This window comes from Fukomys damarensis, unplaced genomic scaffold, assembly GCF_012274545.1.
Source record: "Fukomys damarensis isolate Sample0158 unplaced genomic scaffold, DMR_v1.0_HiC HiC_scaffold_16, whole genome shotgun sequence".
Classification (NCBI taxonomy): Eukaryota; Metazoa; Chordata; class Mammalia; order Rodentia; family Bathyergidae; genus Fukomys; species Fukomys damarensis.
Window position 1 is genome coordinate 24,906,713 of NW_022900928.1, and position 17,276 is coordinate 24,923,988.

The following is a 17,276-nucleotide window of genomic DNA, read 5'->3' on the forward strand; positions in this document are numbered from 1 at the left end:
ATCCCATGGCTGGACTTGCCTTTCTCTCTGTATTGAACAACATTCCCAAAACTTCTACTTCATGCTCCTTCCTCTCATCATTTCCAGAAAAAGCTCTTAGTATCAACAGTATGTCCAGAACTTGACAGCCCTGTATAGTTCAGTGAGGACTTAAATACTCTTCTCTGGGTACCCCTGGCCTTCTGATGCCATCATCCCACCCATCTCCTGGTCAGTTACCCATACCCTTGGTATTTCCTCTAGATGATGTTTTCAACTTTCTCTATGCCTTTTCTCTGGTAGTTTCAAAGTTTCAACTTTTACTTCGAATAAGGTCTTTGATGCATTTTGAATTGGTTTTTGTACAACATGAGAGATAGGGATCTAATGACAATCTTTTACAGGTAAATCTCCAGTTTTCCCAGCACCATTTGTTGAAGAGGCTGGGTCCCCCCCCCCAGTGTATATTTTTGGCTTCTTTGTCAAGAACCACATGAATATAAAAAAATAGATTTACTCCTGGATCTTCCATTCTGTTGCAGAATGTTGTTCTGGTTCATATGTCTTTTGTTTGTTTGTTTGTTTTTGGTTTTTGGTTTTTTTGGTACCAGGGCTCAAACTCGGGTCCTTGTGCTTTTGAGGCAGGCAGTGGAACCACTGAGCTAAATCCCTGGCCCCATATGTCTGTTTTTATGCCAATACTATACTGTTCTTATTACAATGGCTGCATAATATATTTTGAAATCTGGTATTGTGATGCATCCTGCTCTTTTTCATTAGTTATCTATTTGATTACCACACTGGAGATTGGACCAAGGAATTATCTGCCTCTGAGCTATACCTTGAGTTCCCCAGCACTCTGTACTTCTTTGTTTTGAGGCAAGGTTTTAATAATATTTCCAGGCAACCTTAAACTTGGATTCTCTGCTTCTGCTTCTCAAATAGTTGGAATTAAAGATATCCACTCAGATTCCAGTATTGTTCTTTATTCTCAGAGTTGCTTTGGATATTTGGGGTGTAATTATATTTGTTAGATTTGTTTGCTAAGTACTTAATTTTTTATTTTGTTTTGTAATTTAGATATTTTAATTCTATCTTCAATGTACCTAATGCAATTTTAAATTGAATCTCTTCTTGTGGGACCTAAATTACAATCCCTTGCTAAATGGCAAAGGGCCTAGGAGACAGTGTCCTGAACCCCTCCCATTGTAGCCACAGCCCCGACCTTTGTTCCATCCCTGGCCTAAGAATGTATATCACTCTTGTATTGTTTGGAGTCCGGATCTGAATCTACTTGTAAATTAGAGACTCCAGACATAGAGCCCAAGCTAATTGACAAACTGTTTGCTCATCCAGAGTGTCTTGGTGACCTTTGAGACATCCTATGGGTGGTACCTGTCACTCATCAATATGTGACTGTTGAGCATGTGACTGCTGACCACCAGCTCAAGTCAGCAGACCTTTGTCCCCTGTCTGTGAGCCCAAAAATGTTAACCCCCTCTTTTACTCCCTATAAGAGGACCGCGGCCCCTGAGCTAGGTGCCTCTCTGAGCCAGCCACTTGGTTCTGAGAGTGCCGTCTGGCCAGACTAATAAAGGTCTTTTACCATCCAGCCTGGTGTGTTCCTTCCTGGGTTTCTTGTTCTCCGTCGAGCTCCTGGAGCCTCGCTGGGTGTTGGACCCACCATTGTGGAGGCCTTTTGGCTGTTCACACTCCGTGGAGTGGAAGTGAGACTTTAGGTCTTACATTCTCTGAATTAAGTTATAATTCAGTATACATTTCCATATATGATTTTGTCTCAGAATTACATTCCAAAGTCTGAGCAATTTTTATTTGATAGTTTTTGAATTTATATCTTTCCTTTTTCAAATTGTGAGTTTCTGATACTTTTATATCAAAAATTTTTATAACCTACAAATCTTTTCTTTTTTTTTCCTGTACCAGGGATTGAACTTGGGTCCTTGCACTTATGAGCAGGTGGCAGAACCACTGAGCTAAATCCCTGGCCCCTTAACCTACAAATTTTTTACATGTAAATTCATTTTATCTTTTTCCAGTGATTCTATTTCTTATGTTTTTGTTGTTGTTTTCTTTTGATTTTGTGCTATACATACATGGTAAAATGGTTAAATCTACCTGGTTTATTATTATATGTCTTGATGGGAGAAGATAAGAATTTTCAAAGGTTGCAATATTTTAATTCAAGTTGTTTGTTTTCTTCTTATAATACATACATATATATATCTACTTATAGATACATATGTATATATAGTCTAGGTATTTTCTGTTCATTTGAAAGAAAATGTTTTCATAAATATGAAATAATGCTTTTATGTAAGCCACTTTGAGAAATTTTGGGGGGGATGTAAGAGGGAAAAATTTGAAACTAAACTTTATGATATGAGAATGAGGAGAGATAATTAGTAAAAAGGACCTTATTAGGAGGAGAAGGATGTTTATAGAATTAGATAAAGGTGAGAGAAAATGATGAGAAATAGAAGATAAAAGAAAAGGGAGTGAAAAAAGAAATTATATGGGGAGTAAAAATAAGAGAGAAAAATTAAGGGGAGAATAATTAAAAGAAGAGGGAGAAATATGGAAGAAAAGCAATAAGAAAAAGAGATAAGAAGCAAAGAAGAAAGATGGGAAAATTCCCCAAGCACCAATAAACTGGTGAAGAAGAAAGGAGGAAATGAAAGAGGAAAAAAAGCCCCCCCGCAAAGAAAACCTAAAAATAACGCACACACAAATTTTTTTCTCTGTGACTTTAAAGTGTGGTTTTCTTCTGAGATCTACAATTTTAGGGCAGTGTCCAAATCAAGGTGTGTCCCTGCTCACATGGATAATGGAGGCAGGCAGACTCCACATCCATGTTTGGATGCAGGCACCAGCAAGCAGCAGGATTAGGGCAAGGACAACAATGTCTGAACTTTCAAGTCCAGACTGAATTCAGACTGAATCTGGCCTCTGGCCATGCAAATGGGACCAATATCCTGTGGTTCAAACCCCTCAGGGGTTCTCTTTTCAGCCTGACCACAGCTGCCTGACCACACCTGTCTACTGTGCCTATTTTTCACCCAGTCACTATGGAAGCCTATTTTGGGGAGAACATCAAGGAATAAAAGAAAGAGACAAAGACAATTTTCAAGTTATAAGAGGGAGGACCAGGAGACCTGCCTCTGGCAGGCAGACTCTGCCCACTTCTATTAGCCAGTGAGAAGCACAGGGGAAGGGGTAGCATGCATTTCATAGAATAGTAACTATAGAGAATGGATGGATAAAGATTATTAATGAACCAGATATTCTCTACAACCAAATGCCTGTGTATTGACAATTGTCCTCAGCAGATGCTGTCTTGCCTCAGGAGTGCTGGGTTATGGGCATTCCAACCATATCCAGGAGGCATTAGATTTTATCAATCATTATGCGTTCTACAGTATGTCCAGTTATGTGCAGAATCATGGTAACACCAAAGAGTTTCCCTTAGCAACAACAACAACAACAACAACCAAGATATTCTTTAACTATTAGGTATATCAAATTAGTCTTCATTTCTATGAAGCTGTTAAGGAGCCCATCTCATCATGGCACTTACGCCTGACCAACTGTGAACATAGATTCCATCCCCTGGCCATAACCACCCACAAACTCCAAACTTATTATGTGTTTTACTTTCCCTTGTCACTGGACAGTAGAGGCACAGAACAACCAATCAACCTGATTGAAGGTGAAAGCAATTCCCCAGGTGAGAAGGAAAGTTGGGAGGGTTGACAGCTCTGGAGAGAAATGACAGATGTGGCCCATGACACAAGCCACAATAACAGCCTTTAAAGAAAACAGTGACCTCATGGGTTCCAAGACTGCATATCCTGGAAAGAAGCCACTCATTCAAAAACAGAGAAGATTTTTTTTTAATTCAGTGGTTTGTCATTTTGTTTTTTTGTGGAGTTTTTTGTTGTTGTTTGTTTTTGAAGCTTGGTGTTTAGTCTCTACATGTTTTTCCTTTTTCCTTTTCTTCTTTTAATGTTTTTCTTCATTTTTACTTTTTTCTTTTATTTTTTTCTTCTTTTGCTTGTTTTTTTTCCTTTTATATTTATCTAATACTATTAATTTTCTTTTATTCCTCAATAGGATCCCCATCTCACACTTCTTTCCTCCTGCTCATTTTCTATTGATTAATATTTCAAACTTTAATATTCACTTGTTCAATTCCTGATACCCTCCCTCATTATGAGTACAACCAATAAGCACTATGGTCTTTTAGATAATTAAATCTATGCTATTAGTGTTAAATAATGCTCTACTGTTAGGGGAGCTGGGAGTTGTTTCACTTGTAGGTCAATATTTGGTTTGTCTTAGTGCTTATACTATAATTATAGATCTCTTCTCTATGATAAAGGGAGTTACATAGTGATTCTTAGAGCGTGTCAATATCCAGAATGTCTTTCATGCTATTATTGTTGCTGAATTTAATACTATATGCAAGGTGACATTGTTGTGGCTGTTAATTGGTTTTTTTCTGTATGCCAATGTCAGGACTGTCTTTGTGTGATCAACAATTCTATAGTTCACTTCCAAAGAACTGGGTACTAGGCCAAATTAACTGCATCCTTCCAACCCAAAAAAAAGCAATGGCTGAATTCTAGGACATAGTCAAAAGCTAATAGTTAGACATACCCAGAAAGCATCACTAAAAAGCAGGCATTAAAGAAGTCTCCATACTAAAAAGAAATCCTTCCACTATATACAAACCAAAAACCCCAGCACAAAAACAAACACACAAATACTATCATGAAAAGACAAGGCAACAAAAATCTGGATAAAGAAATTGGTACAATTGCACACAATGCAGTACTACTCTACCATAAAGAAAGATAAACTTGAGTCATTTATAGAAAAATAGATGCACCTTGAGACCGTAATGTTAAGTGAAGTAAATGGATACGGCTTGGCTATCACATGTCTTCTCTTTCATGAGAAACTCAAACCACAAATAAAGAGCAAAATGAAGGATAGATGGTAAGAAGTACGTAGATGAATCTTTCTCAAATGAGAAGGATATTGGGAGATGGAGGGAGTGGGGAAGAATCTATCTCTCAAAATTGATGGAGAAATAAGATACTTTTATAACAAAGAGAACCTTAGGAACTTCATGAATACCAAATCAGCACTCCAAAAATTTAAACAATATCCTAGGAAAAGACAGTGAGGATCACAGCCCCAGGAAGCCCAGCAGAATGAATCCATCAGGTGTGACAAGAAATTAAATGCAAAGGAGGAGAATCCAACAAAAAGAAAGAGTCATGACAAGGATAAGTCAATGCATATACGTTATAACCATCAATGTTAATAGTCTTAATTCACGAATCAAAAGAAATAGACTGGCAGAATGCATCAAGAAGCAAGATCCAACAATACGTTGCATATAAGAAACACACCTAACTCAAAAACAAAATCATAGAATGAAAGTTAAAGGGTGGAAAACAATACTCCATGGGACAGGAACCAAAACTATGGTTGGGGGGAGTAACTATCCTCTTTGCAGATTAAGTGGATTTAAACCAACACTGATTAAGAGAGACAAAAAAGGACACTACATCATTGTAAAAGGAATAATCCATGAAAAGAGATGACAATCATAAATATACATGAACCAAACACTTGTGCACTCAACTATATAAAACAAATACTAATGGACATGAAAAATCAAACAAGCACTAATACAATAGTAGTGGGGGATGCCAATACCCCACTGTTACAAATAGATCAACTAGACAAAAAAATAAATGACACAATACTGGAATTCAGTCAAACTCTTCAACAAATTAACTTAACAGATGTTTACAGAGTGTTCCCCACAAAATCAGAATACACATTCTTTTCAGCTGCACATGAGTTGTTCTCCAAAATAGACCACATACTTGCTCATAGAACATATTTAAGTGACCTGAGGACTTAGATCAGTGGTTCTTCCACCTGCCTTGCAAGCTTGAAAACCCGAGTTCAATCCCTGGTACAAAAAAAAATGTTTAAGTAAGTACAAAGAATGGAAGTTATCCCCTGTATATTATCAGACCATAATGTGATGAAATTGGAGATGAATATCAAAAGACACTGCAAGAATTCCATAAACATGGAAATTGAACAAAACACTTCCCAATGATCAATGGGTCACAGAAGAAATTAAAGAATAAATCAATCAGTTCCACAATTAAATGACAATGACAATACAAGATATAAGAACCTATGGGACACAATGAAAGCAGTCTTATGAGGGAAATTTATAGCAGTGAATACTCATATTATGAAAACAGACTGAATTCAATTGAACAACGTGATGCCTAACCTCAATTTTCTAGAAATAGAAGAGCAGGACAAACACAAAGCTCATATGACAAAGTAAATTATAAAGAGCAAAGCAGAAATCAATGCAATGGACACTAAGAGAACAATACAAATAATCAACAAAGCCAAGAGTTGGTTCTTTGCAAGAATAAACATTGACAAACCCTTAGTCAACCATATCAAAAAATAAAAAGAAATAAAGAAAATGCCCAAATGCATGCAATTAAGAATGAAAAGGATGCAATTACAACAGACACAGTAGAAATCCAGAAAATCATCAATACCTACTTTGAGAACATATAGGCCAATAAGATGGAAAATAGGGAAGAAATGGACAGATTCCTAGGTACATATGAATCACCAAAGTTGAACAAAGATGACCTAAAAATTCTGAACAACCCAATATCCATCAATGAAATTGAAAATGTAGTTTAAAAATCACCAAAGCCCAGACACTCATGGCTTCACTGCTGAATTCTACAAGACATTTAGAGAGAAACTACTGCCACAACTATTTAAACTCTTCAGTGAAATTGAAAGGGAAGCAATACTCCCAAATTCATTCCTGGAAGCAAGTATCATCTGGATCCCCAAAGCAGAAAAAGACCCAACCAAAAAAGAGAAGTAAATGTCAATTTCACAAGTGAACATAGATGAAAAATATCCTTAATAAGATCCTGGCAAATAGAATGTAGATGATCATCAAAAAGACCATACACCCTGTCCAAGTGGGATTCATTCCAGGGATACAAAGATGGTTCAACATATGCAAAACAATAAATGTAATACAGTATATTAATATAGCCAGGGACAAAAATCATATGATCATCTCAATAGATTCAGAAGAAGCATTTGACAAAATTTAGCATGCATTTATGATAATAACACCACAGAAAATTGCAATAGACAGTCTACCTCAATCTGATAAAAGCCATCTATGAAAAACCAGCAGCCAATATCATATTAAATGCTTGAAAACTGAAATCCTTCACACTCAAATCAGGAGCAAGACAAGGATGTCCATTATCACCACTCCTGTTCAACATACCTCTACAAACATTAGCCACAGCAATTAGACAAGGGAGAGAAATAAAAAGAATAAAGATAGGAAATGCAGAAGTCAAATTGTCATTATTTGAAGATGACATGATACTCCATATAGAAGACTCCAAGAACTCCATCAAAAGTCTTCTAGACTTAATAACCAAATTCAGTAAAGTAGCTGGATACAAGGTCAACACACAACAATCAATAGCTTTCCTGTACATGAAAAACAGACTCACTGACAGAGAAGCGAGACAAACAACTCCTTTCACACTAGCATCCAAAAAAATGAAATACCGAGGAATCGACCTAACAAAAGAAATCAAAGAACTCTACTCTGAAAACTATAGCACTCTGAAAAAAGACATTGATGTCAGAAAATGAAAAGACATCCATTGCTCCTGGTAGGAACAATCTGCATAGTGAAAATGACCATACTCCCAAAACTGTTATATATATTCATTGCAATCCCAATTGATATTCCAGCAACATACTTCACAGAACTGGAGAAAACAAGCCAAAAAGTCATTTGGAACAAGACAACACCTAGAATAGAGAAAGCAATTCTAGGCAATAAAGACAAGGTAAGGGGTATCACAATCCCCAACTTCAAACTATACTACAAAGCTACTGTGATAAAAATAACATGGTACTGGGAAAAAAACAGACCTGAGGACCGGTGGAACACATTACAAGATGCAGAAACAGCTCCAGACACACTCAGCTACCTGATCTTGAAAAAAAACCAACTAGCCTCACTGGAGGAAAGATAGCCTCTTTAATAAATGATGCTAGAAAAACTAGGCTGCAACTAGTCAAAGATTAAAACGAGATCTGTATCTCTCACCATGCACTAAAATAGAAGTGGATTAAAGATCTAAATATTAAAACAGAAACACTAAACCAGCAAGCAGAGAGGTTAGGTGGAACTCTTGAAGGCATTGGTGTAGGAAAAGATTCTATGAACAAAACCTCAGTTGCCTGTGAACTAGCACAAAGAATCAACAAGTGGGATCTCTTATTAAAAAGCTTCTGCACAGAAAAAAAAAAAGTGTGAAGAGCCAATTCACAATGTGGGAAATATTTTACACCAGCTGTTTCTCAGACAAAGGTCTACAGCAGAGAATATATAAAGTACTTCAAAAAATCTGACCTCCCAAATTTAAAGACAGACTCCAAAAATGGGCATCTGAAATAAACACATTTCTCAGACAAAGAACAGAAATAGCAAATAAACATATGAAAAAATGTCCCAACTTCACGGTCACTAGAGACATGCATATGTAAACAATGCTGAGACTTCACCTCAGCCCAGAAAGAATGGCTGCTATTATGAAATAAACAAATAAAAAATGCTAGTGGTGCTGTAGGGAAAGAGGAACCCTACTTCCCTGCTGGTAGGAGTGTAGACTGCTGCAACCACTGTGGAAATCAGTATGGAACTACCTCAAAGAACTAGGATTGGAAGTCCCATTTGACCCAGCTACCTTGCTGGTTATCTCCCCCAAAGAGTTAAAAGAATCATACCACAGTGATATATGTGCACATATCTTCATAGCAGCACAATTTATAATAGCTAAAACTTGGAAGCAGCCCAATTGCCCGTCAACTAGAGACTGGATAGAAAAAAAGGTGTTTTTTTTAAATGAAGTACTACTCAGCCATAAAAAGTAATAAATTAGAAATAATTATAGCATGGATGCAAATAAATAAATGGATGCAAATTGAGATGATATTCAAGTAAAAAAATAGGACACGTGTAAATATCAAATAGTTTCTCTACTGTGAGAAACTGAAAGTGTAAATAAGGACTAAAAGTTATAATAAATAAAGTGAAATAGGAAGAAAAGGGGAAAAGGGAAAGAGAGTAGAGGAAAGTAAAGAAGGGAAGGGAATTAATATGAGAAAATGAAAAAATGGAAGCAAAGTCTTTGTAGATAGTGAAGAAGGCAGGGGTTGAAGAGAGGGCAGGGGGATATGGAAAAAATAAGAACCAAGGATTATGTAAAGGTGAACATTTCCAATGATGAATATCATTAAGTTGAATACCTCAGATGCACCAATAAAATTAATTAGAATAAAAAAGAAGAGATTCATAAGTTCTACAGAGAGCAAGCTCATGTACTCAAAGCTTCTATATAAGCACATCAAAAAAGTAAAAGCATTAAAAACTTGAGTAGATGACTGGTAGGAGGAAGGACACACTACTGGTTTCTAGAGGTAAAGGCATGGTGCTTATTAGTGTTAAAAACATGGGTCTAAAACTAAGGGAAGAAAATGTCTTCTTCAGATACAAGCTGAATTAAATTATCAAAAAACTTCTTAGAATATAAGATTCATCCAATTCACTTTATTGCTTGAAATAAAAAAGCTACAAAAGTTCATCCTGCACATCTTCATGTTAAACTTCGATAGCACCAGGTAAATCAATCCCAATTCCATACATTTCTAGATCATCTTTTTTGTTGTTTTTGTTTTTGTTTTTTTCTTTTATTGAGTTTATTGGTACATTTTAGGTATGCAGTACAGTTACATTCATCACTGGGATCTTGCACCTTTACATGACAGGTCTTGGTTCTCATTTTTTCCACTTGGCCCTGCCCTCCCTTCACCCTCTAGATCATCTTTGAAGCCAGTTGGGGAGTTAAAGGTCTGAACAGATTTGCATTCATGAAACTTGATAAGAGTGACAAAGAGGAACATCAGCAAATGCCATGTTTTCTTACATATGTGTTTAATCTTGATACCATAATATTGGGGTTTAAAGTGGGAAGAATAATCAGGTACAAGTCAGCTAAAAGTACATGGATGTGCAAGGGCACTGTATCCCTCCCTAGCCAGTCGACATAGACAGATGCCATCCCAGGTAGATAGTATAGGGCCATGACACCCACATGGGAGCCACATGTGCTTAGTGCCTTCCGCTGAGCATTCTTTGAGGAAAGATGGAATACTGCCCTGAGAATCAAGACATAGGAGGCAGCAATGAAGGCCACATCAGAGCCCACAACAATAGAGGAACCAATTAAACTGTAGAGACTGCTGGGCATGGCATCAGCACATGCCAACTTGGCCACAGCCATGTGCTCACAGTAAGAATGGGGAACCTCGTTGGAGCCACAGAATGGTAAATGACTCAGCAGCCAACTCAAGGGAGACATGAACAAGACAGCCCTGAGTGCAATGGTCACACTCACTCCCAGCATCACTTTGGCTGTGAGAATCCTCTTGTAATGTAGGGGCTTGCAGATGGCTACATAGCGGTCAATAGCCATGGCCAGCAGCAGCCCTGTCTCCACAGCTGTGGCTGTGTGGACAAAATACATTTGAGTGAAGCAAGCATTAAAGCTGATGGAGCCGTCTCCTGAGCGGAAGATGCTCACCATCTTGGGTACCACAGAGGAAGCCATAACAATGTCCACAGCAGCCAGAAGACACAGGAAACAATACATAGGCTCTTGGAGAGTGGAATCTATGAATATCACGGTCATGATGAGGGTGTTTCCTAACAGGGCTGTGGTGTACGTGGCATTCAGTGAGATAGCCAGCCAAAGGTGTGAGGACTGCAAACCTGGAATGCCCACAAGAAAGAAGATGGCAGGGCTTCCCAATGTGTGGCTGTAGCATGACTCAAGCATTGTGTATAAGACTGTCTTCCTGTTATGTAACAAAGTTATGGACCAAAAAATACAAATCTATCAGTTTATTTTTGTCTGTTGTATTGGTAAATCCTGAGGATAATCAGACTGGATATATTCTCAGGATCAGAAAAGTAACGTGGTAAAGCTCTTCTGCTCCATTTTTCATCTTTTTCAATCAACATTTATTAATTTCTATTCATGATTCAATATCAGCTCCCTTTGGGAAATCTGTGCAGTCTCTCGTTCCCCATTGAATGTTAGCAAGGTGCCTTTTTTCTGAGTTCATAAAATGTCTCATGCTAGCTTATGAAATGCTGAAATGGAGAATTTCAGTATGTTACCTATGAATTTATTGTATGCACTCAAATGTGTATCTGTTCTTCAAGGATTTATGCCAAGAATCCGATCCTTACCTGCGGGATACATGTGCTCTTAAAGAGATACCTGTAGTTATTACAATAAACAGTTTCCACAAAATTCATGATCAGCCAGAGGACATAAATCCTCTTTTATTTCCATGTTTAGTAATTGAATTTAATAATCATTGAATGAAGTAATGAACTTCTTGTAGTCAAGTGTGTTAGTTTTTTTATCCTCAGTATAGTTCCTACACAAAATGTGAAGGAAACATCTTTATGATTAAAGGCTTTAAGTTACAGGTTTAGGGAAATGAGATCATTAGAGAACATTACCTCTTTTGATACACAATAATGAATAATGAGGATATTGGCAATCTACTTTCCTTTAGGTTCCTTGAAATATATTCAATGAATATTTAGCTACACAAAAGAGTTGGGGATATGTGTAGATGAAGTCCTATTAAACTTTTTCATGATTCCTCAATAAGGATAAACAAAAAAGCTCTCAGTCAATCCTTTTGCTTAGGTCTTTGTCATAACTTTGCTTGGTCCTGAAAACCACCTCCCAACCATTCTAAGATCTGACTTATCCTTCTGTCATATTTGAACTATTAGTCCTGCTTTCCCTTCCCTCTACAACCTCCTCCACCCTCTCTTTATTCTCAAAAGAAGCTCATGGTATCACCAGTACACTCTAGACCTGGCCAGCATTTATAGTGGGGTTGAGGACTTAAAACCCTCCTTTCTACATGACCCTGGGCTTGAGACTCATCGACATAACCCCCAATCCCCAGGTCAGTTACCCACATCTCATGGTTTCCTCAATGCAACTTCTATGATAGGCTCTTTGTAAGCAAGAAAAGGAGAGTAAAAACACAAACTTCTTCAAGAGGAGCTACAGGGACTCAAAGAAAACAATAAATTATGCAGAGTTGCCCTCTTCAAACACCTCCCACTGGGAGCCCTCCACAGCAGATACTCAATCACCTGCCTTTTCCCTGAATGTCCTGGCTTCTGTAGGCCTCTGCTTAGCAAGGAGACACTGCAATTCCTCCAGAGGCTGATTTGACTCTGCTCTGCCCCTGAGACTTTTCAGACTGCAGGCAGAAGTGGCTGCTCAGTGACTCAACAGTCTTTGTTTCTTCAAGTTCTCAGAGAATGCCTAAATGTTAGAGCAATGATACAAAATTTATCAAGAATGGGAATAAAAGGCTCCAGACTGGTTAAGATTTCTGAAAGCCTCCTATGGACTCAGTCACCCTAATAGATATTTTGCTATTTCTTTCATTTAATTTTCACAAATTGTGACATAGCTGTCTTCAGCACGTCTACATTTCATAGACGAAGTGATATACAAAGAAGTGGCATAGACAAAGCCGATAACCTTAGGAATCCAGATTCCAATTCTAGCAAATATAATGCTTTTCACTTGTTTGTATACTTCATGTACTGAGTGCTACTCTGAACGTGTACATACCAATTAAAATGTCCTGAAGATACTGTTTTTAATTCTTTGGGTATATATACCTAGAAGTGGATTTACTGCATTGTATGGTAGTCCTATTTTCAATCTGTTGAAGAATACCCATATTCAACTACATTGTCTGCACCACCAACAGTGCAGGAGGTTTCAACTTCTCCACATCCTTGCCAAAACTTGCTATTCTTTTCTTATGTTGGTATCTTAATAGATGCAAAATATCATCTCATAGTAGCTTTGGTTTGTATTTCTCTAATGATTAGGGATGCAAAATATCTTTATGTTAGTTGCATGTGATCTTTACAGAAATGCCTATTCAAGTCCTTTGACCATTTTTCACTGGACTATACCATTTTTGTAGAATTTTATGAGCTCTTCATGTACTGAAAGTGAGACCTTTATCAAATATATGATCATAAATATTTTCTTCCATTCTGTAGGTTGCCAGTTCACTCTGTTCTATCCTTTGTTACACAAAAGTAATTCTATTTCATGCAGTTCCATGTGTTTGTTTTTACTTTTGTTGCTAGGAATGTACTATCTCATGATTAAATGTAATAACACTGACGTATAATAGCTCTCCTAAACCAAGACCTCTTTAGAAGAAAGTTGTTTGCCATGAAAATCACCTTATAAAGCTGACAGAGATAGTTGATACATCAGATGCGTAAATCAAAACAGGATCAGTGCTGGTGCTGCACTTCGACTTTTAACACTATTAGAAAATTATATTTTATTAAGATTTTTAAAGGTACCAGAATCAACTATATGTGCCTCATACCTTAGCTCTTTTGCTTTTTAATATATATTGAATATTCAGTTCAAGGCTCTCTGAAAGGACATATACAACTGAGAAAAAAACCAAAGCTATGTAAGATTACACATACATTTAAGAGTAGTGATGTTTCCATTATTTTCTATTTGTTATTTATGAATTTCCTTTCCAGAAAGATCCTGAGAGGTACCCACCAGAAAAAGACCTAATTTATATTTGATCCCTTTCTCTGTCTTTCCAAAATGAGTACCACAGAGCAGATCGAGGAAGCACAAATATGCACAAAACCAAGAAATGAGTACCACAGAGCAGATCGAGGAAGCACAAATATGCACAAAACCAAGGCATATCAACTTACATTCCATTGCTTAAGAACAAAAAGCTGATCCGTGGTACAGTAATTCTAACTGCTTAAAATAATTAAAGTTTAAAAGATACATAAGAAGTGTCTTCTAGGCATGTACCTTGTCATTCAAAAATCAGTTCAAACTGCAGAATCAGAGAAACACTCTCTTCAACTCATATTGCTAAATGACTTCTATTGCTGTTTTACATGTTTCTCTTTCAAGTTCATGTGTTGGAAAAAGGCCACCATCTTTGATCTCAAGTTTATGTCTTCTCAGCTAACTGGAATCCATTTTGGCTGGAGAAGGACTCAGGTTTAGGTGTAAGATCATGACCCAACTTGAGTGAATTCATCAGGGGTTAGGGGAAGAGGTCATGTAATTAACAATTTCATTCATATAATCCCAAGAAAGGAAGAGCAATTTGCAAAATTCAGGCAGGTTTTGGGGGAAGGATGTCAAAATTTGTTTTTTTAGCAAAAAGATGGGTAGGCTATTACTTTGGAAAAAGGAGTAAGGAACTAAAGAAAGAAAAAGTCCAAATCTGCATTTTCCACCCAAAGTCATCTCTGATACATATACTAATATGATTGAAATAAAACCAGAATTTCCTTTACATTCTTACTAAAAATAGAAACTGATACAAAGATACTCTGTACAGCTTCATCTTGTAATGCATATAGTGCTACATTTATCAGCTCAATTCCATAGATTTCTAAAGTTCCTTCCCAGGTGACTGGAAAGCTCAATGTTGAAACAGTCTCATGTTTATTCACTCTAAATGGAGTGGTCAAAGAGACAATACATCAGCCAACTCCATATTCTTTCTCGTATGTGTTTGGTCCGCAGGCCATAGATGATGGGGTTTAAAGTGGGAGGAATAATCAGGTACAAGTCAGCTAACAGCACTTGGGTGTAGAAGGGCACTGTGTCCCGCCCTAGGAAGGCTACATAGATGGATGCCATCCCAGGTAGATAGTATAGGGCCATAACACCCACATGGGAGCCACACGTGCTTAGTGCCTTCCGCTGAGCATTCTTTGAGGAAAGATGGAATACTGCCCTGAGAATCAAGATATAGGAGGCAGCAATGAATGCCACATCAGAGCCCACAATAATAGAGGAGCCAATTAAACTGTAGAGACTGCTGGGCATGGCATCAGCACATGCCAACTTGGCCACAGCCATGTGCTCACAGTAAGAATGGGGAACCTCGTTGGAGCCACAGAATGGTAAATGACTCAGCAGCCAACTCAAGGGAGATATGAACAAGACAGCCCTGAGTGCAATGGTCACACTCACTCCCAGCATCACTTTGGCTGTGAGAATCCCCTTGTAATGTAGGGGCTTGCAGATGGCTACATAGCGGTCAATAGCCATGGCCAGCAGCAGCCCTGTCTCCACAGCTGTGGCTGCGTGGACAAAATACATTTGAGTGAAGCAAGCATTAAAGCTGATGGAGCCATCTCCTGAGCAGAAGACGCTCACCATCTTGGGTACCACAGAGGAAGCCATAACAGCAGTCAGAAGCCACAGGCTCTTGGAGAGTGGAATCTATGAATATCACGGTCATGATGAGGGTGTTTCCTAACAGGGCTGTGGTGTACATGGCACTCAGTGAGATAGCCAGCCAAAGGTGTGAGGACTGCAAACCTGGAATGCCCACAGGAAAGAAGATGGCAGGGCTCCCCACTGTGTAGTTGTAGGGTGTCTCCAGCATTGTATGTAAGATTGTCTTCCTGTTATGTAATAAAGTTATGGACCAAAAAATACAAATCTTTCAGATTTATTTTTTGTCTGTAGTGTTGGTAAATCCTTGGTGAAATCTCAGATTAGAAATATTCTCAACATCAGAAAAATAACATGTGGTAAAGCTCTTCTGTTCCATTTTTCATCTTTTTCAATCATCTTTGTCTTATTTCTTTTCATTGTTCAAGATGAGCTCTCACGTTTCCTCCTTCGGGAAATGTCTGCACTCTCTCTTGCCCCATTTCATGTTAATATGTTTTCTTTCCTCTAAGTTCATAAAATGTCTCCTGCTAGTTTATGAAATGCTTAAATGGAGAATTCCAGTATTCTGACTATGAAATTATTTTATCTTCTCAATTGTATCTTTTTTTCATGAACTTATGCCAAGTTCTGATCCCTACCTGTGGGGTACATATGTATATAAAAGAAAATGTGTAGTCATAATTGTAAACAGTTTCCAAAAACTTCATGTTCACTCAGAGGAAAGAAACTGTCTTCTTCTTGCAAGTTTACCTACTGAAGTTAATAATCACTGAATAAAATAATGAACTATTTGAGGTCAAGTGGTTCAGTTTTTGTATCCTCGTGTAGTACCTGAACAAAATATGAAGGAAACATTTTTATAGTTAAAGATTTTCAGAAACAGGTTCAGAAAAAATGAGATCATTAGAGTACGTGTTATCTTTCCATATGGGATAATGAATAATGAGGATATTGGCAATCTCTACTTTCCTTTAGTTTTCTTGAACTATATTCAATGAACTACACAAAAAGTTGGAGCTATATTAAAGGTGAAATCCTACCATATTTTTTCATGATTCCCCAGTAAGTTTAATCCTATATTCCTGATAAAGTACCAGGATATTCTAGAAAACAAAGAAGCTTTATCCTTTAGAAGGAAAGAACTTTTGATTAACAATAGTATATACCAGGATATTTTTAAAGGGTAATATTTATATAATAATTACATTTCTCTATTTCTAATATATGTCATCTATACACAAAAATTGGCATAATTTAAATCAAATATTCACCCAATATCACATAGCCATTATGTAGTAAATTTGAGATATAAGTCTAAATCTTTCTATTTGTGCCTCTTAAGAGTTGAACCCACCAAATAACAGACAAAAAAAAAGCTATATATAGTTTTTTATAAAGTATATGGCATTACTTTGCTGTAATTATGCATATATTGGAGCTAGGCTCCAAAGCTTGGGAGTTTCTGTTCATGACTATGCTTACCCTGTACCTGTCTCATTCAAGTGGTGCCACGTGTGATGACTTGGTGGGTAAATCTGAATATAAGTGATCAGCATTACCTACCAATACTTCCTTTTGTGATATCTCTTTTGTTCCTTTCCCTTTTGGTTTCATTTTGTAGTTGAACAGACCCACAGCTCCATGGGAATATCCCTTACAAAGCCCCTACTTTACTCAATGGTATCACCTGGCTTTGGAAGATGTTAGTTGACTTTCTTCTGGAAATATTCAGTTTTACCAAGAACAGAACACAAGAATTCTGCATACTTTTAGTGCCCCTCTCAAAATGTGTTTTGT

General features: G+C 37.3%; 2 protein-coding genes across 2 annotated transcripts; both read right to left on the reverse strand.

The window, feature by feature from the left end:
- Positions 1–6,326: 6,326 nt before the first annotated feature.
- On the reverse strand, positions 6,327–11,006 carry LOC104847754 (olfactory receptor 52I1-like). The gene is given in 3 exon segments (XM_010603325.1): positions 6,327–6,334; positions 9,981–10,124; positions 10,127–11,006. Coding segments are annotated over 3 exon segments (1,032 nt in total).
- A 3,738-nt stretch (positions 11,007–14,744) lies between these two features.
- On the reverse strand, positions 14,745–15,687 carry LOC104847755 (olfactory receptor 52I2-like). The gene is given in 2 exon segments (XM_010603326.1): positions 14,745–15,498; positions 15,500–15,687. Coding segments are annotated over 2 exon segments (942 nt in total).
- Positions 15,688–17,276: the final 1,589 nt, after the last annotated feature.